At 40.7% G+C, this 25,842-nt stretch overlaps 1 protein-coding gene across 4 annotated transcripts in view; it reads left to right on the forward strand.

Annotated features, from left to right (window-relative positions):
- sfswap (splicing factor SWAP) overlaps window positions 1–25,842 on the forward strand; it is a 143,763-nt gene that overhangs the window by 60,310 nt on the left and 57,611 nt on the right. For all 4 annotated transcript variants that reach the window (XM_030065268.1, XM_030065269.1, XM_030065266.1 and 1 more), the window contains 4 exons: window positions 10,391–10,472; window positions 12,650–12,753; window positions 13,297–13,426; window positions 22,245–22,441. In XM_030065268.1, the coding sequence (XP_029921128.1) occupies window positions 10,391–10,472; window positions 12,650–12,753; window positions 13,297–13,426; window positions 22,245–22,441 (513 nt within the window). The remainder of the gene's footprint in view (window positions 1–10,390; window positions 10,473–12,649; window positions 12,754–13,296; window positions 13,427–22,244; window positions 22,442–25,842) is intronic.

The raw sequence follows: 25,842 nt of genomic DNA on the forward strand, positions 1-25,842 counted from the left end.
CTTCATTGACTTGACAAACTCAGAGGTCAGAAAAGCCCTGTGTTTATCAGGATTTAGGATCAATTCCATTCAACTCACAGTCATTTCTAATGGAGATTACAGGTCTACTGCTTTTCTTTTGTGCATGCGTGTGTGTATTTGTGTGTGTCTAATTGGATTCCAGCATATTCCAACTGAGTCTTTCTCAAATGGTTTTAAGTGAGTTTCCCTCCGATTCTTCTCCTCCGGGCTTTGATTTAAGAGTTTTTTTTTTTGTAAGAGTTACTATTCTCCAGGGCCTTGGTAAAGTGCTTTGAATGTTGAAAGTACTGTTCAATTACAGCTGAATAGTAGGAAATTGCCTTTGAAGCGTTCTTCAAACGTGGTAAATGTATCTCATGAGGTTTGCTTTTTCTCTTCTGTGGCACTGGCTGCATTGCCACTTTTTTTTTTTTCCTCTCAGCAGCAGTTTATATTTGGAATAGGAGCTAAGAGCAGTTTGTCCACAGGTATTGCCACAGAGGGTTTCTGGTTATCTGGCCTTTGCAGGCGCAGGATTTTGACTGCTATGCAAGCCGTCTATATGGTCTGTGTAAAGATACTTAGTTGAGGTGTGATGCTGGAGCTTTTGCTTACCTTTCACCGGCTCCGCAGTTTGTTGGGCGACCGAGCAGTGTGTAATACTCTCTGTTATGATCATAATGAAATTGCTGATAAAATGAGGAACATTTTCTTGTGTAATTCCGTATGCCGTATGACCTGCATTCCCTTGCCCGGCACTCACGAAATAGTTCTTAATCCTAGAAGGGTGAGCTGACTCCTCTGATCTTTGCCATGCAGTCATCGCACTTTGCAAAAATGCCTTAAAGTAATGAATGAATTTGCAATGTTAAACAGTGGCCACTCTGTCTTACAAACAGAACAGCAAACAGAATTAACCTATTGTGTATTTTAGAAGGCATATTTTAGGTTTTATGTTAACCAAATAAGACTGTTCTAGCAGTGTTTTTTGTCAAAGTAGATATAACGTAGAATATTTTCTTCTCTTTCACTTGGTACATATTTACTGCTCTTGGACTTTGTTGAAGAATGTTTCCCGTCGCCCAGAAGAAGTTGAAAGAGTTGTTCCTGCCCACCGAATCTATAATGTTTAAGTCATCAAAGCGAGAAAACAAAACAAAACAAAAAAAAAAAAGAATGAAGGAAGAAAATAACAGAGAAATCTATTCTGCACAAGTATCTAACCTGGATTTCAGTGTCACTCATAAATTAACTACACATAACCCAATCTATATATCCCACGTATTTCGATTTCGAGTCCAGCCCACACAGTTAAGTCCCATTAGGTCGTGTTAACAGGTATGGAACCATATGCCAAACTGTACTTACAGGAGAGAAAGGAGAATAAATCAATTCACAAAAAGTTAAAGAAGAAAACATTGTCCAGAACCACTTAGCTGCAATCAAAATATGACAGATTATCTAAAAGGTTGAGCATTTTTTTTTTTTTTTTTTTTTTTTTTTCTAGTCTGGTAGTCCGGCTCAACCGAAGTAGAAACTTCTGCACGCTCTATTTCTGTCATTTTCCGAGAACAGAGTGCTTTGCGCAGAGCTCAGACTGAAAGTATTGAATAAATGCATTTTAAAATAACGTCATAGCACAACAAAGAAAATGTGTGAGAAGTCAAAGGTTCTGGATATTTTTGCAAGGCACTGCGTGTACGGCTAAAGCGAGGTAGAACTGGAAATGATGGAAAATGGGAGCGAGGACGAGCAGTTTCCTGGGGAATGGGTGCACTTTTGTGTTTTATGTTGGTTTCTCTTTTGGTTCTCTGCTGGATATTATTTTTGTGGTAAATTCTTACGGAGGGTATTTTCAGTATTATCACACATTCTAACAGCACAAAGTGGATGATCATGGTACAGATTCTAACACAAAGATAAGGCTCTGTAAGGAAGGAGATTGAATATTGAATGTTAGACTTATGCTGTGTAGGGATGTGGTGGATGCTGATCCAGCAGAGAGGCTGCTTTCTCTGACGCTCACCACACAGTGAAGCATCAAGGAGAGGGTTCGCTGTGCACACACAACCCCAACATCCCCACTTAAAACAAATTCAGACATGTACAGCACTAAATACTACAGTACATACTACATGCAGTACATGAATCTACTGCTAAACTTTTGGTGGTAAATTGAAATACTGAATAATGAAGACAATTTGAATCAGTGTTAATCTTGTCATTGAAGGCGATAATGAAAAATGTTTGTCAAAGACTTTTTTTTTATTCTGTGATGACAGTGAGACCAGACGAGACAAAAATAGATCATTGGTAATAACACCTATGATGACATTTATGTTTGGTTTTCATTGATGAGACGAGACAGGATGAAAATGTTATTAGTCGACTGTCAGACGTTTAAAAATCCCCTCTCGTTCGTGTCTCTCAAAATATAACCTTGCAGTGTGCCGCCCTGTCATTGGTTGAATTGGTTGAATGAGGGCGGAGCCACAGGGCTACACAGAGTTCACTGTGAGTGAAACAACACTCCAATCAAGAAAAAAAAATAAAAGAGAGATCTATAGACAAACTTTACTGATAATGCTGCAGAAAATAATGTTTTGAATGTTTAGTTTCATGATTTGGAGTAAAGCAACATTCAGTGCAGGTCTTATTCCCATACTCTTCACACTGGATCATTAAATGCATGAAATTAAGTCTGAAGTGCATCTAAAATCTAAAATCATCTGTGTGTGTCCTTGTTGAAAAGTTACTGTGTTGATTTCAGTTTAAGAATCCCCAAAAAATGCGTTTGACAAAAATGAGACTAGAAGTTCTATAGATTTTGTGACTTAAGTGTGAAAATGTGACCAAAACTAATATGCGTTTTAGTCAAAAGACAAGGACTAAATCAAAATAACCCGCTATGGAAACAAGGTGTCAGTTTGCATGAAAAGACACTAAAATAAATCTTTATTAAAAACAACAAAACAAAATCTTAGAACCCCCCTTAGCCGGCTAGTTTATCTCTTTTGGTGGCTACAGAAAACACCTTTAATGGATCTGATTTATGCACTTTATTTTTTAATATCTGAAGATCTGATGAGCTTGTTTTCCGTCATCGACTACTGAAGGTAAAGCCTGAGTGAAACCTGATTTTGTTGGAAAAACGCTGTCTTAGTCTTTCCCCTGAGGTGTAATCTTAAAACTCAGGTGTTTATCGTGTCACATAATTACTGTACCTTCTCAGCATTTGGCACGTATACACACCACAGCATGCAGGGTATCACTGTGCTCTGAGTGCAGTTTCCCTGAAAAATCCTCCTCTCAGGGCTTTTCATCAGTTCCAGTGGCGCTCCACTTGATAATGTCCATGTCAGACTGCACCAGTTACACAGAAATTATAGGCGGCCTGCCCTCGGATTGGATAATCAACATGGATGCTTTTAATTTAGTCAAGGAGGAGGTGATGTCAGTATAATAAACGAACACCAGCTGACCTTCTGGTGAAGCTGAATTCACACAGAACGGGAGATGGAAAGTGTAAGTGTAAACTGCTGAATTAGAGTTTATGTCATATGAAGGCATTTTCTCCACTTATTAGAGTCTGTGTCAGCTAACTTTTTCACTTGTAGCACCAGAGATACCAGCTTTCTCAGTTGGTTGCACCGGCACATGATTGGGTCACACTTTTTTTTTTTTTTTTTTTGGTACAGCTCAGACTGACGACTCGTGATCTGAAGCCCCCGTTTCGGCATCTCGTCTATTTTCTCTGCACGCTGTGAGCGCATTTCACAACAATCCTCACTGAAAATGCATTGCAAATCTGCACGCCAGCCTCGCCAGCTCCTCTGACTTTCCTGCCCCCCTGCGCTTCAGGTGTGAACAGCCAAGCTCCTGCACGTTCGTGAATTTACGCTTCACGGTGCATTCGGTCAGTCGGTCCTTATATCATCAGCAGTGTCAGTCAGAGGCTTTTGTTGATCTGTCTTTCCCCACCAGCGTCTTCCTCCCTCTTCTCATTTTGCTTTTTTAAAATAATCAGCAATACACCGTTTCATTTTTGGAGAATGGTAACAGCTAAATGGATTGTTTGTAAAGTTCTCAATCCCTGAGTTTGAAGAATTTGGATCTCATGCACTTGCACAAATGAAGCCATGTCAAATTATAACTCCCACACTCTTAAAAAAAAATGGTCCTAAGAGTGCTCCTTTCTCAGCAGGAGCAAGCAGACCTCCAAGCTTCCTGATGACTGAGACAAGAGTCAAGTCATGAGACAGGTTTGATCATCACTTTGATGATGTGAAGCTGATTTGACTTTAAAACCACAAAAAAAATATATATATATATTTTATTTTGATTTTATATGCAGGCAGTTTCACAAACGCATCTCCAGACCTGATTTGACTCGGTTTCAGTAGCAGGAAGCAGCTTTGCTCTTGTTGCATCCTGTTCAGTCGGGCAGAGCCTGAAAACAAGACTGATGCTCTACTAGCACGTGTTTGTTACAGCCTGCGGTAGACAGTAACGTGACACATTTTAGCAGTCAGTAATGTGTAAAATTGCTCAGGGACACTGTGCACTGATTGACTCACACATTGCCCCAAATCAGCATTTCGGGTTGTCTTGACATGTATCTGTGACAGTTGGCATGGATGATTAAGCAATTACCCACAACAGACTGTAGTTACTGAAATTAGATCACTGTTGAGGAGCATTGTGTGTCCAATTACAGCACAGTCCAGCATCTCTACAAATACTATGGACACCGACGCCATAGTCTTTGATTTAGAAATGTAAGAAAAAAATAAATCATTCAGTAATCACAAACACAGTTGCCAAAATAAAAGACAAAACAGAGCTAATTTCTTCTTGTCTTTCTTTTTTTTTTTTTTTTTTTTCTTTTTTTGGAAAACCATGCCCTGGCCTGCCTTTTTAAATATTTTGTCGACAGCAGATTAGAAACTCTCTTGTTCAGGGTGTCCCAGGCTGTGAGGGATAGCTCATGGAAACTCTTAAATGGAGTGATATACCCCCTTCATTATGCGTCACTCTGATACTTGCTCAAGCTTTCTCTGTTTTGTTGTGAAAAGAGAATAAAATTAATTCACGCGCAAACACATGTGATGTATCCTAATATATCCCTGCACCAAGCCTTGGATGAGCTAAAAACAAGATGTCGCAGGCTGCAGTGATATGAAGAAATGGCAGGATTAGTTACCAGACATATATAATGTAGCTGTAGTTATAAAAAAAAACAACAGCAACAACAAATGGCCTGGGGGAGGAGATAATCAACAACCATTGCTAGAAATAAAACATGTCAACCCCCATGAATGATGCTGACATCCCTTGGGCTAGCGGATAACAAGATGCAAGTTTCATTAAAAATCAGACCGGTCATGTAGCAGTTATGTCCTTTCAGGTTTTTTTTTTTTTTTTTTTTTTTTTTTCCCGACCTTTAATTATAGTGCCACTGTCAGCACAGTCTTATTTTTTTTAAACACCAGACCACAGTGCTAAAAAGCATCATTCCTTCCAATTTCATCAAAATTTGACCAGGGCTGCCTGAGATTTCATGTTTCAAAACTTTTCGAATTCTAGCAATTGTGCCCCCATTAGACCAGTTAGTGGGGTGTATTTAGCAAATATAATGTCAGTTATACACTCACATACAATCTGATACCATCCAATGCAACTGTTGTGCCATAAAGTTTCCCTTTCTGCTGCCTATAATGTTCAGGTTTTCTTTTTGTCACAGTAATAGAGGTGTTCATTCACTTCTATGTTTGGCATTGAGCTCATAGTTAGTGCTGCTGTTGGACTGGACTGCATTTTACTGACAGCTGTTTCCACTATTCTGTCCCCCTCATGGTAAATAAATAGGGAGGACAAAAAATTAGAAACACTTCTCAGTATAAAGTAGTCCAGTACAAGACCTCTGCAGACTACAACCTCAGTAATAAACACAGAATTAAATTTACACATTCTCCACAATGTCAACAAAAACCGAACATTATAAACTTTGTTAAAAGGTAGAATTTATGGCCGAGCTGTTGCACTGAACAGGCGGACCTAATCAAGTGGACACTGAGTGACTGTATATAACACTTGTTGCCTGTCAAAGTTAAGAATTTACTAATACAAACTCTGTCGGGACCAGCAGCATCTTACATATCATCTTTAAAATAAACATTATTGTATTTTTCCAAGGTTGGGACATGGTGTGATGATGCATCATACTTCCAGATTTTGTCAAAATCAGAGCAGTTTCTGATGCATCACCTGGAATTTCATGTGAGGTGCACAGATAAAGGAACAGGTGAAATCACATGTGAAATAAACCACATGTGGTTTTAGAACACGTGATCTACAACCACAGCTCCAAATAGCTGAACTGGATTTTAATCTTCTAAAGTGGACAGAGATGTAAAATGCAGTCGGGGCATCACAACACTCAGGACTTCATTTAGTCCACTGATGTATATCTGACAACATCTGAAAAAAAAATACAAAAAAAAAAAAGATTATTTTTCTATTTTTAAAGTCTCATTACTTTTTCTCTCTCTAAGATGTTCTTTTTTTTTAATTTAGACATTCGGGGGATAAACTCTCTTCCTCCACAGGGAAAGCATCTGAGTTTCACAGAGAAATGTTTGATTGAGTTGGATATTTTAGAAAAATGAATGATCTACTTGGCAGTTAGCCAGAAGATCATAACTTTTTTTTTTTAAAGCAAGAAATAGCCAAATCCACATCATTCTTCAGTACTGACATTAAACTTAATTATCACACAGTGATTTAAAGGGGCGAAAAAAGGAAAACCTATCTCAAGCAGGTTTCAAGTCTCTGCAAGTTGATTTTTGTGCTGTTGCCATTAACTAAAATTAATGGTAACAAATGGCTGCCATTAAGGTGGAGACAAAGCGTCCAAACATCTAAAACAAAATGCATGGTGTGCTTTGGAAATATTTGGCAGTAATGTGCAGAATACATTAACGGGCTAAAACATGCAAACCACAAAAAAAAAAAAAAAAAAAAAAAAATGTTGAAATGGTGCCTCCAGTGATATTACACTTGTGAATGATCCCTCCGTGTTACTGTATGTCCTGTCCCGGAGTCAAAATGCCGTGCCAGTTTGACCAGGCACTCTTGATGTCTGCTTTGCTTTGTACTCCTGCCTTCCATTAGTGTGCACTGGCTTAACTTAGCCTCAAATCTCATCATATTGACTCATCCTCAAGGAGAGAGAGTGCTCCGGCGGCGGTGCTAATGGTCTCCTGACCTTTTCTATTCCACCCAGCACCTCCAAATGCCTCCCTAATAGAACGGTAAAATATTGAGGAACTTCCATTAGGCCACTGCCAAACTTTTTACTCCTCCACAGATACTGTTAGTCCCCCCGCTAATTTCATCACCACTTTCTCGGCGCTGCAAATTCGCACCGCTCCGTCTCTGCTTTTCTCCCTTTGTCTCTCTGTTTGTTGAAAATGAATTCCCAAGAAAAGGTAGCCTTAAAGGTTTATTTCAGATTTTTTTTTTTTCTTCAAGTGGGGTTGTAGGAGGTATCTATTCATAGATAGTGTATTACCAACAGGAGATGGGTGATCTGCAGGCCCCCAGTTTGGAGAAGCTGGGAGGAGAACCTGGATCAGAAGTCTAGCAATGTAGTGTTGTGGCAAAAGAAAAATGTATTTTAGCCACTGAGAAAAAGGCACACCTAAAGAAATCAATATCATTTTATGTGTACAGTATATTTAGATTGTTTTCACCGCTTTAACTTGCCATCAGGCAGCCCTTTCCTTTGGTGCTGCATTTTCTCAACTGTACAGTTTCAACATTCATAAGCGCAGCTGTGCCCTACCTTGTATAATGATGTACACAAAGCATACGAAACTTTGATTGTCTAATAATGAGTCATTATGCGATAAAATGCATTGAGAGCCAAAACCTTACTGTATCTCATACAACCCCACTTCAGAAAATCTGCAATAAACCTTTAACCTTGACTGGAACAGTGCAGGTCTGTAGTTAAATAAACAGTTATAGTTGAGGCTGAGGCAAAGGAGTTATTTATATTATAGTTATTCCATTAATCATTAACAATAATCAGCCTGCAAATAGTAAACTATAGTTTACTTTATTTCTAAAGCACCTTTCATACAAAGGATGTAGCTTGGTGTTTTACAATAAAATGAAGCGCTTCATATTAAGACACAAGAGAATGAGGCCAGACAAATTAAAAACTGACTCATTAAAACCAATGCGAATAGAAAAGAGAATAAAATTAGCAATTGCTATCAGTGAAGGAAAACCAAGGTAGGAATAAAAATAAGTAAGAAATAGTAAGAAGGGGGAAAGGAAATATAAAATAACATTAATTAAAAGCTAAGTTAAATAAATGGGTTTCCAACTGTTTAAAAAAAAAAGGCTCAACTACCTGTATTCTTTTGCTGGGGATTGTTAGTTTTTAAAATCACAAAACCAGCAGCAGAAGATCTGAGAGCTCATGAAGGATTATATAATAACAGAGTCTGTGTTGTGGGCCAGTCCCTCTCCTAGTTTTGTTTATAAAACCAGCAGCACTCTTCTGGATTAGTTTTGATTTCTCGGTCCTGGAAGACCGATAAAAAGAGCAATTCTGCAGTCTATTCAGGATAAAAGCATTGATACATTTTTCATAATTTTATTGGGAAGGGAACAGCTGTGTTTTTCTGAATACTTCTTAAATGATAAAATGCTGTTTTGATCACATTCTTTACGGGGAATTTCAGATTTAAGTCAGGATCTAGGATGATGCCCAGGCTTTATTCCCAGGTCTACAGAAAAGTGGATTGCTTGCAGCGTGGGGGCAAACTAAGTCCCTTAGTCTTATCTTCATTTAATTTAAGGAAATTATCACTTATCCACTAACTGATTGCGACGATACCAGCATCATCACCATTTGGTTTGACCAAAATATACAAAATATGTCGTCTCAAGGCGCTTCACAGAGACCCAGCAAATTTTGGCTCATCTCATGACCCAAAATCTCCCACATGAGCAAGCGCTTGGTGACACTGGTGAGGAAAAAGCCTTTTTAACAGGGAGAAAACCTCAAGCAACCAATAAAAAACAAACAAAAACAAAAACAAAAAAAAAACAGGGGACCAGGGCAGCTTCCACATTACTCTGGCACATGATCTCCAATGCTAAAGAAAACTGTTCTACCTGAGTTGTATGAGCGGAGTCATTTTTAGGACGCTTCCATGGAGGCCAACCCAGTTCACGAGGAGATCCAGGAGAATGGGATAGTCTTGTTGGCAGCCGTACTAAACCTAACTCTAAGAAGAGCCATCTCTGTGTGGTGACTTGCCCAGAACACTGAAAATTTCCTTAAAAAATTATTTTCAGTCAGAAAATTGTTCATTTGGCGGCATAATGCATGCATTTATGTATATGCACCCGGTTGTCTGCTGTATAAATAAAAAGCTTTCCTATCATCCAACCTGCCAACCAAATCAAACGTGCACGTGTATGCATGTGTGTACCTGCGTGCACGTTGTTGCTGGTCAAACAGACTGACAGGCAGATGCAAGTCCAGCTCTTTTGGGGATTCTTTTCAAAATTTCCCTAAAAATAGCTCTTTGCTCGTCTTGGTGTCCCACTTGTAACACGCCGTGAAAGCAGAGAATGTAGAAATGGAGTCGAGTCGGTCCTAATGGAACTGGACACCTGGCTCTAGTCCAAATCTCGCTTATCTGATTGTTAGTTTTTTTTTTTTTTTTTTTTTTGAGAGGTAGATTCAAGTAGGTTTATTTGTATTGTAATTTACTTCAAACTTTTTTTTTTTTTTGCCTCCGCAGGAAATCCTGTTTGTTTGCTCCCTGATTGTGTTAGTGCAGGACCTGGGGAACGGATTCAGATGGGTTTGCATGCAGCTAGAAATTCAATCTCACCCAAATGCTGATCCTGTTGGTTTACTCATTGATGAGCTCTAAATTGGCGTTGCCTCTCTACTGCACTCATCCTCTCGTCCCTTTCTAACCACAGTTTCCTCTGTAATTTGTTTACAGCTGGGGCAGTAATTATAGCTTTGTCTCGTATCCGTTGCGGTTCGGTTTCGAGTGGAGGTTCTAGTGCGAAAATGTTTTATTAATCATGCTATAATCTACATTTTCTTTATTTCCACAGCATCTGGATTACATGAATCTCAGTTTTAGATAATAAAAAAATGTATATGTATATTTTAATTTGACATTTCGCCTTGCAGTGGAGGTTATTTCCATGTGGTGGTGGTGCACCCCTGCTAAATAAATACACAGAGGAGGTCGTAACCCAAGTTCACCTTATTTAAAAGGACCTTTCTCTCTTTCCTTCTTTCTTTTTCTCTCTCACCTCCCGCTCTCCTCTCTATCTCTTCATCCAGACTGGGAGAGACGATGATGATGATGATGATGATGGAAAGCTTCAGTCAGACAAGGCAGTTAAGGAGTCCAAACTGACTAAGAGTAAGACACAAGAGCATACACACACACACATACACACACACACACACACACACTTTCTGTTTCTCTTTCTTTGATAACTAAATAATTGTATTGCTGTTGTCTTGTTTCGGTGAGCTGTTAATTGATGACACAGTTGTTCGTTTAGTAAATGAGATGCAAAACCCTTGGGTGAATTTGTGTGTGTGTGAGTGTGTGTGCGCCGACATCGAGTGTGTGTAACGTGCCAGTGTTTATGCGTAGCTGCCTGAGAGTCTGCGTTAGTATTCATGCTGGCAATTTCATTTGGTGATATCAGGCAGCAAATGGCCACGCATTGATGAAGGAGGCTGGTGGCTATAAAGCTGTCTGGACCCACAAACATGCGCGCATACACAAACTAATGCATTCATTCACACACACACTCTGCTGATGAAAGAGGCAGCAGGTCATGAAGCAGGCTAGGCCGAGCTGATAACTGTTTACTGGTGGGAGTGGTGCACAATTAAACTGTCCGGCCCTCCGCTGAAAGGTTAAAGGCTCCATTTTTGGGTCGACGCCTCGGGGAAGGAGATACACTGACTTCACTTTCATTTCCTCCAGCGCAAACACATTTAATTACCTCTAATGTTTCATAATAAAAAAAAGAAAAACGCACAACACGGATACCTCTGTGTCTCCTAACTGCTGCTCTGCGGCCGACATTTTAAGGCTGGTTAAGATTTAGGATCATTTATATAGAGGTTACGGTAGAAAGGAAACAATACCTTTCATTAACTCACCTCGCTTGTTTCTCCCTTCCCTTCTCTCCTCCGTTGTTTTTCTCTCTTTTAATGCCTCCCTCTCTCTCTCAGTCTGTCCCAGGGTGCGAATTATACAGTGACAGTCGGGGGCTGGTCATCGTTTTCTCCAGGGCGTAAAGGGAAACCAGCACAGTTCAGGCTTACGATCCTTACAGTTTCTTGCTTGTGTAATGTAGTTTCTGTAGATGATGATAAATTAAATCCATTGCATCAACTCATGGGGGACGAACAACACAACTTTTGTAGTCAGGTTTACCAGCTGGGCTTGTGCGATTGGACAAATATATCGGCTATTGGGGATTGGCTGAGTCTATGAGTTTTTTTTTTTTTTTTTTTTTTTGGGCTGATTTTTGTGCAATAGGAGTAGCGTAGCTCCTTTAATGCCCCTTTTCCACCAAAAAGAACCTGGTGCTAGTTCGGTGCTGGTGCTAGAGCCGGTGCTTAACTGGTTCCAACCAAGAACCGGTTTGCTTTTCCATCGGCCAACAGCCAAGCGGAGCCAAGTCAGAGCCACGTCATGACGTCAGCGTAATACGTGATCATGTGGGTGTGCGAGACGCTCGCTTGGAATCACAACAACAAACATGGACGACAAATGGACGACGTCATCGTAGCGATGCAAATACTGCTCGTGTCTTTACAAGCCTACATTGAGATCCAGAGGTGAAAAAATGCAATTATTGCTGGCTACCCGTCGTATTCGTGGTCGGAACGAACGATGACTACGTTTAGCTATACGTTTATAGCGTTCGCTGCTCCTGTTTGGGTCTGTAACCCCGCCCACCAATGATGTGGTGGGTCGCGTCATCGGTTCTTTCTCTGGCCCCTGTTTAGCCCCTGCTCGAAGTTGGTGCTTGTCTGGAACTGATTTGGAACCAGTTTGGCCGGTGCTTGGGCGGTGGAAAAACAAAGAACCGGTGTTAAGTCAGGCACCGGCTCCGAACCAGCCCTGGAACCTCTTTGGTGGAAAAGGGGTATAAGAGACAGCTTAGAAGGATATAAATGTTTCGACCACCTGACCTGTTTTTTCTTTTTTTTATGGTCTTAATTGGTGGAGGCAGAGCTGTAATTTGAGCCCTGGTCTTTCTATTGTGTCTGGCTTTCTGTTTTTTTTTCCTTGTTTTTCTGCCTGCTTGTCTCTTTCTCTTTGTATATTCTGTTCCCTGTTCTGTCCATTCCTTTTTATCTTTCCATCTCTGGTCTTGTTTCACCCCCCTACATTATGATCTCTTTTTCTCTCTCGCCTTTCTTCCTCACTTTCTCCTGCTCTTCTTGTTGTAAACAGAGAAGGCTCATTGGTTCAGCCAGTCAAGACCTCTTTGTTGTGTTCTCTGAGCTCTGCTGCTTAACATTAACACACACTCTTCACCCCCCACCTCTCTCTCTCTGTCATTGCAGCCTCTTTTGCCCCTATATGTTTTGCCATCAAGGCAAAAGAAAATGACATGTTGCCGCTGGAGAAGAACCGGGTTCGACTGGACGACGACTCGGACGAGGACAAGGTCTAGTTCAGCTACACATTTTGGGGATTTGGGGATTTTTCAAAATTCACATTTATTTATTTATTGTCCATGGTCAGATTTTCTACATTGTCATTTGTGTTTGTATTTTACGTAACACTTGATCTGATAAATTGTATTTTAAGATGGAGGAAATGTTTAATGTAAAATGTAATTGGATATTTTTTGGTTTCTATCCATCACCACTTAGCCTCCACATTGGCTTCTAGAGCTTGATGTGCACAAAAAACAAATCTTATTGAGATATGTTATTTCGATATAAGCACAATCACAATCTTTTGGGGGGAAAAAAAATTCAAGAAATCTTAATGTTAGTCTTTCTTGTGGTGGTCACCTACCGTGGCTGAATGAAGGTAGAAGGATATGTAAAAAAAAAAAAAATCTGAAATTGGAAGCTTACATATTTAAACATTTCTGATTGGATCTTGGGTGGAAATGGTTCTTTAAATGCTATGGATTGAAATGTTTTGAGTGCCTTGAGATGATTTTGAGAAAACATCAGTTAACATGAACGTCTTCATCAAGCTGCTGGAGGAGGAGGGGCTGGAGGCCGTGATGGGCGGGGCCGACATGATCGACAAGGAGCCTCCGCCGGTCCCTGCCCCGGAGGAGAAGAGGCCCTCCCTCAGCCTGGAGGAGCTGGAGGCAAAACAAGGTAATGTCATCAACGCAACTTAAATTAAACAAATTTGCTTCTGGCATTTCTTCGTATTACATAATTCCATCCATATCCATAACGTCCCGGGGGTATTATGGATTTTCCTCGACTGATGCCTCATCCGCTGCCGCACATCCTGGCTGTGAAATAGATATCTCGAATGCTGTTTATCCAAATCTGTTAAAAGTTGCCTTGCACATTCATGACCCCCGAGAGGAACAGCCCTATTGATTTTTGGTGATCCCAAGACCTTTTTCCTCTCGCATCACTGTCAAGCCAAACCCAGCTTGCACGTCTAAAAAAAACCCAAAAAAACATCTATATATTGCAGTATTTAATTTAATTTGTTGTTTTTCCCCACTGTGAAGGGCCGGGACAAAGCAACTATCACAAGAAAACACTAGGAAAGGAAAGCACCTGACAAAAAGGCATGATTATCTTTGATTGGCCCAACTAGCTTGCAAGGATTGATTTTTTGAGTTGTATAATATTTCATTACCTCCAGGTTGAAAACATGAATTGATGATGTGTCTAGGTGTCCTCTGACACGCCCACCTTCCTGTTTGTGTGTTCAGACGCTTGTCGGTCTCATTTTGTCTGTGCGGATAGACTCCTGTCTGCGAGTTTGTCTCTCGGTGACCTTTTGCCAGACTGCTCTCTGTGTGATTGACAACATTTTACGGTGTGAGTTACGACACTTGCTATTTTTGTCTCCCTCTGTCCTCATTGTCCCCCCCTTTTTTTTTTTTTGTTTTCCCTGTCTGCACTGCTACTTAATGCTGCTGTGCTATAATTAAATTCTTTGTCTCAGTGTCAGCAAATAAGTGCGAATGCATTCAGGACATCTTCTCTGTCACGCCCGCTGTCCTGCCCTTCTTTGTCGGGAGGCTGCGATTGGAGGATGAGAAAGAGGGGACAAGAGAGGAGACGGATCTGTCCACTGAGTCTGAATTGTAAATCATCTCAGGGTGTGCCTTCCAGGAAGAGTCTGTGTGTGTGTGTGTGTGTGTGTGTGTGTGTGTGTGTGTGTGTGTGTGTGTGTGTGTGTGTGTGTGTGTGTGTGTGTGCTACAATAAACAGCAGGCATATATCTTTTGCTTGGGCCTAATGGAGATATATGCTCTCTTTCTCTCTCTCTCTCTCTGTTTCTCTCTCTCTCTCTGACTAGCTAATCAAAAAGATATACACCTAGGAATGCATACTCACACACACACACACACACACATATAGACAGCACATTCTTTTTCTCTCAAGAGACACATACAGACCAGCTGCCTGTTGCACCAGCTGCGCGTAAATTTGAATGCAAGGTTGCATGTAAAGAAGACACTAAATCCTACATTGTTACTTTCAAACTTTGGTCTTGTCTTTGTGCAGTTGCACCGTTAAGCTACACCCCAACTTAAGCCCATCGAACGGAAACATCATTAACACGTCTGGTTTCATACATGGAAATAACATGAGCTATAAATCTAAAAACATGCACTGTAATATAAATAGAAATACACTATCGTGTGTAAGCATTTAATGTGACTTTGTGCCCTTTCTTGTCTCGTATGTGTTCTAGCAGAAAGTCAGAAGTAGTACCAGAGGTTTGGTTTGTTCATCCTGTTGTAAAGCCTTTGTGGTTGAGCCAAGATGGAAAAAACAGTTTCATTTATTTAGACGTTAATATGTTCTTTTTACCAGCCTTTATGCCGTGTAAGCTGACGTCAAATGCATCAAGGAAACTAGTCATCAAGAAAGTCATAAAGGATATGAAAGGGATGGAATCTATTTCTTTTAAATATATATTTACTGATCAAATTCTGCCGTTCATACATCAAAAGAAAAAAAAAAGAGGATACAATCATGGAGAATGTGCTGCCGGCATCAACTGAGAAATCGTGAATTGACCGTCTCTGTGGGCTTTGTAGTCGTTTTCACGGTTGATTTAGGAATGACTTTACACCTAACAGGGGATAGGTGCAAATTTTAAGTTGCATCTCACACACACCCCCCCAGTGGCTCTGTGACCTAATTTCAGCAAAAACACTGTAACGCCGTAAAATAGTTTCCCACACAACCAGAACTCCGGGTTATGTGGGAAACAACAACACGTGAATTTATTTCGAAATCAGTAATCTTTAGGGTGTTTGAGCCTCAGTGTGCTGCTGCAAAAAGTGAGTTGTTGCCCGGGAAAAAATATGATGCGATGAGCGTGCAACAAAGTCCAAGAACGTTCCTGCGAGAGCGCGAGTGTTGAGATTTATTCACAATGTGGCGTAAGTTACACAGCTCGAGTTGATGCACTAAATACACGCCTACTGTCAACTCGTTTGTTTATGTCACTGCTTTGTGATACCGTGTTGTGTGCTCACATGCCACGCCGGCTCCGCTGTGCTTTCTGCAGTGTAAAAAAAGTTCCCTGCCTCCTTCACACACTTTGACTTTTCCCTGCTGCACGACAGCGCCCTTTGTCCTCCATTTTCAAATTCATCATCAGTCTTCTCTCGAGGTTAATGTGGAATTAACTACATAGCATAGTAGTCCAGTCATTTTATGAAAAACCCGAGGACAAATTGCAAGAGAAGCAAACTCAACTGATTTTGTATCCTCAGTTTGTCCTGAGTGAGGGGAAAAAAAGTCCCAAGGAATCCCATTGGTGGAAAGTTTTGAAAATCACCTATTTATGACCACATATTACCAAAAAACACTGTTTTTAACACACAGGGGAAAGGGGTTCCAAATTTTACTTTCAGATATCACTATAAAAATTCACAAGTTGATTACACACACAAAGACAAGAAAAAAAGTCAATTACAAGTTCTTTGAATTATTCTGTTTACACATGCATATCACACATTATCTGATCTGATATGCGCTAATAAGGAATATAAGGAATAAATGCCCAAACAGATATTTAAACAGTGAATTACAAGTTTAATATATATATTGTAACCTTTTAATTCACTGTTATATAGTAACCTTTTAATTCAAGGTTACATCAACTGCTCCAGCATGTGCACAGACACAACAACTGGATAATAAAAACAGTTGCCAGATATTTTTATTGCTGATTTTTATCGATTTTATCCGTTAGCTGCTGCAGCCCCGGTGCTGACCTCCCTGAGAGCAAAGCAGCTGGGGGAACAAAAAAAAAAAAAAAAAAAAAAAGCCCAGAAAAGACAGATTCACACACTTCAGACAAACGTTTTCAGTATCAAGGGGGCTGACAGGTTCCGTTTAGGTTCAGTGAAACAGACCAGGAGTGTAATGGTCTCTCTCAGAGCTGACAGACAGCCAGAGCGAGAGGCTGGAAAGGCCTAATGAATAGCTGAATGAATTGGCTTTGCTGTACGCCAGAGTGGTTGTCAGTCAGCGGGCCGAACTTGATCAGATAGCAGGGGAATCAATGGCGGACAGCTGAATGCTAATCTGTATTGATGGGCTGGAAAACAGCCACACACACACTAAATGTGGCTCCCCGGAGAGATGCTTGTCAATCTTCTAGCGTGCTTATATTTCCCCGTGGATGTGCATGTCTCGTAGAGGCAGTAGGACATTTCATGGAGATTGTCAGTATCTCTTAAATCTTGTTTTTTTTTTTCTTTTCTTGATATACTTAAATTAAATATAGTGCTAGTATCCAGGTGTGTTCCCACGTTCATGTGGTGTATTTTCTACAGCAGCACGGTAAGCCAGAGCTGTGGTTAAGGATGTGGGGGTTTAGGCTTAGAAAAAGGTTGCATATTATAAAGTGCAGCTCATGCATTTTATAATGTTTCAAATCTTCTGAAGTACCGTATTTCCCCAATTAATCACCCAGGCGTTTAATACGCAAAATCAACTTGGACCTCAGGCGTTTAAAAGAACCAGGCGGCTATTCGCTGCAGGCCTTTATTTATTTATTTTTGCACAGACCTGCACCAGGCCATTATTGTGATAACAACATATTTACAGTCGGTCCATTTAAGATTACGGTGCACCCTTTTTTTTCTAACGTTAGCTAGTGCTCTTATTTTGACAGAAAACGGAAGTGCCTCACAGTTATTGTGCGACTAACTGTTTACTTCTGCAAAAATAAGGTGAGTAGCCTTATTTTGGGTTTACCTCAATATAATTCAAATAATCGCCCCGGCTGTTATTCGGGTGGGCGTTTAATACGCAAAATGGGTGCAGACCCCAGGCGATTATAAGAACCAGGCGGCTATTTGCGGCCGGGCGATTAATTGGTGAAATACGGTATAAAGGATATGAGAAATACTTTGATTAAATTTATGTCTAGTGAGACATTTTCACAGTTTTCTGACATTGGTAGTACTGTCCTGCCTATAATTACTGCTACATATTTCTGTAAATAGTCTCTCATATGCTTATCATTTCACTCTCTGTTTTCGTGTCCTGCATAGCCTAATCGCCTACAAAACATCCCTGCAAATAATTATCACCAATTAAAATGACGATCAGTTTAGCAATTTTTTTTTCTTATTGTTTTCTTGTAAAACTCACTGTGTTCTGCTTTAGCTTGAACGACTAGATAGTGTGATCCTGTTTCAGCTAGGCTAACAGTTAGCGGCTAACAGAGCAGCCAGCTGGTGTCTCCTGTTTCTTTAATTGTTGTTCACTCTCATCGCCAGCTGATTGAGGCGGGCTGTGGGTCTTACAGGTGACATTTCTCCCACTGGAAACAACTTACTGTAGGTTTTGCCTTTTCTTTGACATTGAGACTTCCCTGTCAATGAAAGTCAGCATGAACACTTCTGGAGACCAAACTAACTGATCAATAACATCTTGTTTGTTGAACCTGACAGATCCCGATCGCGTCTACCCGTGTAAATCAGTTAAAGAGACCTAAGCAAAAACTTAACAGCGTATGAAAAATTAATTCACAGTAAACAGAGATGCTTCTTTCTTCTGCGCCTTCTTTTGGAGCCTCATCCACTTAAGAGTTCCTGGCTGTTCACAACATTGAACGCTTTGAGCAAATCAAAACAATTGGAGACAATCATCGTAAAGGTCAGACTCTCTGAGCTTTCAGGAGATAGGAGAGGATTTCGGTGCATCGCTCCGTGGAGGCTGGAGGCTGCGGGAACAGATACGCTCTGCGCTGACAGCACGGGCTTGCAGTCCGGTTGTGTAACAGCGCTCAAAATATGTTCAGCTCGAACCGCTAGAAGAGCATCAATACCGGCTTCTTTTACTCCAAAGCGAAAAATGAAGTATTTCCCTTGTAGCAGATGTAAGAAAGAGGCAGGTGTACAGCATCATTAACTGGAGGCTCAGTCAGGAAGGTGTAAACGCCCCTCTGTTCTTTGGGTGAGACCACCCTTCATGTCATGACAGGACATTTTTGACGATAATTGGGCTACAGCTTGCAGTTTGAATGCCCACTGGCAGGCCGTGTTGCAGAATTACTTAAATCCTTATTTGTCAGACAGTAAAGCTTCAACATAAAAACCGAACTGTCAGTTTACAGGCAAGATTTTCCACTCATTGTTGAAGCACTTGTGGCATTTTTTTGTTTGCTTCTTTCCAAAAAATAGGTGAGAACAGGACACAAAATTAAAGTTTGCCTACCCATACCTGTTATTTTGAATTTACGTGCAATCTCAGAAGTCATCGGCTATCATATGATGATGATTTTCTTTTCTTTTCTTTTCTTTTCTTTTTTTTTTTTCCCCTCTGGCGGTTGGGGCCTATTTTTCAGATTTAGCCGGAATCAAGCCGGGAAGCACTTCCATTTCTGTTTCTTTTATGACACGAGTCAAACATTTCTCAACACAGCAGGCAGACATCCGTCGTTTTTGTGGGTGTTTTAGGTCCAGACATCATTTCTGCCGGCGCGTTCTGCTTTTTTCGGCTCCCCGCACGGACTGTTACGGAAATGGAAGACGGAAACTAGAACCAAAATCTCGTCCCTCACCGACAGACTCTCTATGTGTGTATGTAGAGTCTATTTTAGAGGAAATGTGCCATACAGCCTATACTTTTCCTCATCTGAAAGCAGAAACGCTGCATTCATCCGTGTCATGGATGCCACTTGGAGGGGTTCATGCTGGCTTTAGTGAGGGTGGATGGTGTCACTGTCAGGGTGCAGATGGATTCGGCTCCAACTGGCCGCTGTTTTCACCAAACTCAAATATAAATTGCCCCAGCTGCCAGCCTATTTTTAACCGTGGAGTGATAACAATGACCCCGGCGGTTGCATAACTTGAGTGACTTGTTTTCCCTCGTGCATCCTCTGTCCACTTCTCTGTCACATCTCCTTTTCTCCGTCCTCAGGCTCCATCTCATTTCTACCTCGCTGTCTCCTCGCGCTGTTTTCTCCGTCACCTGCGTTGCCACACATCAGCGCTCTCTGTCTGCCTCTGTCACTTTATCGCCTCTCCTCATCTCCCACGACTGATGCTCCTTGTTCATTTTTCTCGCTCCCGCTGTCCCTCAGCCATCACACCCCTCTTTCTCCGTCCGAGATTTCTCCCCCTTTTGTTTTTCTCTGTCCTCTGTTTCACCCCGGAGCTGCAGAAAGTTATCCCCTCTCCAGAAATATAGCCACTCCTCACCATTTAGAGCAGAGATTTAGTCAGACCTCATGAGTTTGACCAGAGGCCGTGTCAGACTTTATGTGCTAAACCAAGAATGTACTTAGAGATACAGCCAAATGTAGGATTAGATCATAAACCTACGCCGATAAACCACATTCTTTATAGCAGAAACTTTGTTAGATCTCACAAGTTTTATTTGATATATCTGATCGCTAATAACCTGAAATTGACATACACTGGACTGCACTTGATTAAAACCAGTTGCGGATAAAACACAAAACAATTAAAGACCATTTCTCAAAGTGCAAGATGACATCAGGTCGGGATGGCTTCTGGAAGCAAGAATTTACTCTCAACTGTCAAAAACTCGAAGCTAAATTGGATACAAAATAATTCAAATCACATTTGAACTGTACAATTCTCTTGGTTTTGTAGTAGTAGTTTTTATTTTGGTCATTTAAGAGTAAATTAATACACTACGATTTTCTTTCACTTTCATTGAGAGAACAGACCAAAAAAGGTGTAGGCTGAAGCCTAAGCTTATTGTGCCTAACCTTTAGACCCTTAAATCTCTTTTTACTAGAAAATACAACAACACAATCAGAACAAGAAGAGAAAACAAACAGTAAACAGAGACTAACACAGAATAGACAACAAACAACAAACAAAACACAAAAAACAACTAAAAGGAAATGAAACAACACTTGAAGTTACAAAACAAAAGAGAAATACAGAAAAGTACTAGACGTAAAAGTACTCTTTTTAAATTTATTTATTGAACTACAATTTTTTAATTCATTATCTAGTCCATTCCATGTTTTTACCCCTATAACCGATACACATCTATTTTTGTTATTTATTCTTGCATTAGTTTGTTTGAAGATGGCAGTTCCCCTTAAGTTGTACCAGCTCTCTCTCTATGGTTGTTTGGGATGATTACACTCTCACACTGTGATATTTCTATCGTGCAAAACATCTTTTCTATCTGACATCGCCCCCAGGTGTGGTTAAAGGACAATTTAAAAAGTATGGAAACCATGTGGCTCAATCATAATGGTCCTATTGAGAGAAGACATGCAGACAGGGGTTACACCAAAAAAAAAAAAAAATTGAAACACAAAAAATTAAGTAGACAGCATAAAGGGACTGTAATAGTACAACTCATCACAACAACAACTTAGTTGATAAAACCAGAAAATGAGTTCGTAGCTCAATGCAATAGAAGGAAACAGGATTTTCTCTGTGCCATAGGAATTGCCAGCCTTGCAAACCAAGCTAAAGAAAAAAAAAAAAAAGAAAAGTACGGTGCTGGGTGTAAAATGTTCTTCCCAATATGTCGGGCTGGTGGTTTGGCTGCTGGTGAGAAAGTCTGCTCTTGTCTGCCTCTGTCATCACTCAAACCCAGCTGGCACAAGGCGAATGGAAAAAAAAAAAAAAATGGAAAGAATACTTTATTGATCTCCCAGGGGAAATCAGAGGTTATTGTAAAGACTTTATAAGGTGGTTTCTTTATCCACCAGAGCTGTCTTACTTCCTCATCCTTCTTCATTCTATGCAGTGTGATCCCGAAGTTTATCTCTCCCTCTCTCGCTTTAAATGACATCCTCCCTCGCCCCTTGTTAGCTTCTAAGTCTCCCCTCTTCTGACGCTCCCTTTGAGCTTATAACTTTCTCACTGTTTTTTTTTTTTTTTCCCAAAGCATCATATCTCTATGTTTAGTGTATTTCTCTTTCTCGTTCTTTGTCAGGCCTCGGTTTGCAGTATGTGGCTCACGGTAGTTTTTTCCTCTCCCTTCACTTTGTGCGGATCCTCTCCGTCTCTGTCCATACCTGTCTCTCTTTCTCTCTGATCTTTCTGTGTCTCTCTCACATGTTTTTTTTTTTTTGGCTGTCTCCATCTCCATCTCTCTCCCCGTCTCTCTCCTCCCTCTCTAACTCGCTTTCGGTATGGATTTATCTTTGTGTTTACTCCCTACTTCTGACCGTTTCTCTCTCCATCTCTGTCTCCCACCCCCTGCCAACCCACCCTCTCACCCCCGCCGCCTCACTTCTTTGTTCTTTAAAGACCATCTCACTGGGGCCAGAAAAAAGCGAGCCTCTGAGGAGAATAATCACTCTTTTTCTCTTTTACTCTGCCCATCAGACCGTTTTCTCCTTCCTCCTCCTCGTTCAATCCAACTCCGGTTAAAAAGAAAGTGGGGTGCTGAAGGATAAGAGGCCGCCATCGCCATCACTATTTCTTCACCTTTGTCTAACCCTCGTTCTCCCGTCTTTGCCTCCTCCACCCAGCCAAGCAGAAGCTGGAGGATCGTCTGGCCGCGGCAGCCAGGGAGAAGCTGGCCCAAGCTTCGAAAGAATCCAAAGAGAAGCAGCTACAGGCCGAGAGGAAGAGGAAGGCAGCGCTCTTCCTCCAAACCCTCCGTAACCCTCTCACTGGAGAGCCTGAGGCCAAGAGAGCCGAGCTAGAGTCGTCCGTGCAGCTCGAGGTGGGTGGACGGTTGCTGGATGTGTGTGTGTGTGGGTTTTTGTGGGTGTCTGTATCTGTGGCTGTGGTCCAGAGTAGTCCAGTAATTTTAGGCCAAAATTGAGGTCAACCTAGGACAAATTGCAAGAGAAACAAACTCAATTGATTTTGGATCCTCAGTTTGTCCTGAGTGAGGGGAAAAAAGTCCCAAGAAATCCCATTGGTGGAAAGTTTTGAAAATCACCTATTTATGACCACATATTACCAAAAAACACTGTTTTTAACACACAGGGGAAAGGGGTTCCAAATTTTACTTTCAGATATCACTATAAAAATTCACAAGTTGATTACACACACAAAGACAAGAAAAAAAGTCAATTACAAGTTCTTTGAATTTTTCTGTTTACACATGCATATCACACATTATCTGATTTGATATGCGCTAATAAGGACTATAAGGAATAAATGCCAGAACAGATATTTAAACAGGTTACTACTACTATATATATAGTAACCTTTTAAATCAGATAATGTGTGATATGCATGTGTAAACAGAATAATTCAAAAAACTTGTAATTGACTTTTTTCTTGTCTTTGTGTGTGTAATCAACTTGTGAATTTTTATAGTGATATCTGAAAGAGAAATTTTGAACCCCGTTCCCCTGTGTGTTAAAAACAGTGTTTTTTGGTATTATATGGTCATATAGAGGTGATTTTCAAAACTTTCCACCAATGGGATTCCTTGAGACTTTTTTCCCCTCACTCAGGACAAACTGAGGATACAAAATCAGCTGAGTTTGCTTCTCTTGCAATTTGTCCTAGGTTTTTTCATAAAATGACTGGACTAGAGGTTGGACCGAGATGCACTAGTTTAGCTCGTGAAAGAAGCACATAAGCATATCTGCACGTAAACCGAAGATAGTTGACATATTTTGGGCTGAAAAGGGTCTCCATGTTGGCATCTCAGACCTGCCCAAAAACCTCAACTTTGTGTAAAGTGTATGTTGGGTTGTGCACCTTGATTGGTTGATTGCAGGTGGATCTCTGTGTACAGGAAGACTACCAGGAGTCCAAATCAAGTGTCAAGTGACAGCTTGGATTCATCTTTAAGATACACCAGGCGTAGATGTTGCGAGTCTCGTAGGCAGGGCGGAGCGGGGTTTTTTAAAATTTTTTTTTTTTTTTACCTACTACACCATCTGTGGCTTTCATGTGGGCTGCGTGCCAGTCATGTTTTTCCCTGTTCGAGGGCCGCCTAGCCGCACAAAGGGGATAAAAAATCAACCACCCCTGCTAAAATAGAAATCTGCAGCACGAAGCTCACTTGGCCAGTGTAGCAGCCTCAGATGATTAGAATGGTTATGCTGGAGCAGATTTGTCACCACCGCATCCGTACCTGATGTATATCAGCCATAAGGACTGGATCACAAACAGTGTGGTTTGCCAAGAAATAAAACAATATAAATGAAATGATTCTGTAATGATAATTTATGATAATCATGCTAAATCCTTATAGAGTGTATATGTAATTTACCTTTTACCTACCAGTAATAATTAGAGCTGCAGAGAGCATGGGACGAAATCATCATATCAGCTGCCGCTTGAAAGCTCTAAAGATCCCATTTCTGACTCGAGAAAAGAGCTGCGAAGACTGTGTAGTGATCTTTAGGGTAACACACACACACACACACACACACACACACACACACACACAAACACACAGCAGTTTTGCTATTTATATGCAAACTAATGTCTGAGGCTGAATGTGTATTTTGTTGTTGTTGTTGTTTTATTCCTGAAAATCTCATAAGAAATGTAAGTATTCTTGCAAATAACATTTACATTCTCAAGACACACTATTTGTTTTCGCAAAGGTCTCATATTTTCCTACACACAGACATACAGAACTCGCAGTCGCACTAGCTTCAGCAGAGTATTTTTCAGTGGCGTCAGGCGGTAGGGTCTGAGTTTTGAGCCTGGGAGCTACACAACAGTCCTGGCTTTGTAAACACAGAGATAAAAGAGCTAGAGCAGCCACAGGCCAGATGCAAGTGGCGTTGGTCGTGCAGTGTAGGCATGTTACACCTTAATAATATTTTAAACTGAGTATTAAAAGTAGCAAAATATTGCACTTAGTAACTTTATGGTATGATGTAACTTTATTTTTCTTTTTGAGATCCCAGCTCTTGTTTAGTTTGTGCAGAATATGCCTGTGTGCTTGTTGGCATTGCTTGCACAATGTATACATGGAAGCTTGAGTTGAATTAGCTTCGGTTTGAGGTTTTTTTTTTTTTTTTTTTTTGTGGAAAAAAGGAACATCATGAGTAGTTGAACAAGAGAATAGGCAATGCATTGAAATGTCCACTGCTCTAAAGGGCCTGCACTGAACTGACTGTACTGTAAATGCTTGCTAAATTTCTGACACAAAGTTACAATATAGTACAAGTGCTTTCATCCCATACACAGTGTCTTTGGACAGTATGTCTGGGGAGTTGCAGCTCATTTTTGCTCGATTTGCACATTTATTTGAAATGAAACAGCAGTGTCTTATGTAAAGTGTTCAATCCTCATAAGTTTATGCATGCCATATGACTGGATCAGCTTGGCATGTCTGGGTTTTGGGATATCATCCTGTTCCTCCCTGAAGATTTTCTCAAGAGCTGTCGAGTTGGATGTGGAGCATCTGTGAAGAGCGACCTTAAAGTCGTTTAATAGATTTTCAGTGGAATTCATGCCAGAGCTTTGGCTCCACCACTCCAGCACATTCTTGTTCTGAAGCCCTTCCAGCACTGATTTGGCTGAATGCTCGGGGTCAGTGTCCTGTTGGAATAAAAATCTTTGGTCTCCGCTGCCGAGGAGCCCCCTGACAGCCCAATGGTGCCACCGCTATGCTTCACAGTGGGGATAGTGTTTACTGGGGAAGGAGATGTGCCCATTTTCCATCAGGCAAAGGCCTTTTCATCAGACCACAGAGTTAAGTTTTGTTTTTCATCAGACCACAGAGTGTTTCGCCTTATTAGTTCCGAATCTTTCACATGCATTACTGCAAACTCTGTCATACTGAATGTATATATTTTTTTTCCAGCAGCGGTTTCTCTCTGGCCTCTTTGCTATGAACCCCAGATTCGCCAAAAACTGCACTGCACTGGCTGTTGTCCCTCAACAATATTAGGTTCTTGCTCCGCTTTGTTGGACAACTAACTAAAGGAAAAGTGCGGGTATTTCCATGTCCTCATCACAAATACTTCAGCGCTGATTTTTAATTAATTAAGATATAATAGAAAATAAAAATCCACTTTGAGACTGTGTGTAAATCAGTCGCAATTTTGTAGCGCAAATTCCACAAAATATGGAATAGAGCCAGTTGAAAGCAATGCAAACCAATACCTCACACATCCTCTTGCAAGTGTTAATCCCCCCGAA

The sequence above is a fragment of the Myripristis murdjan genome, chromosome 12 (assembly GCF_902150065.1).
Source record: "Myripristis murdjan chromosome 12, fMyrMur1.1, whole genome shotgun sequence".
NCBI lineage: Eukaryota > Metazoa > Chordata > Actinopteri > Holocentriformes > Holocentridae > Myripristis > Myripristis murdjan.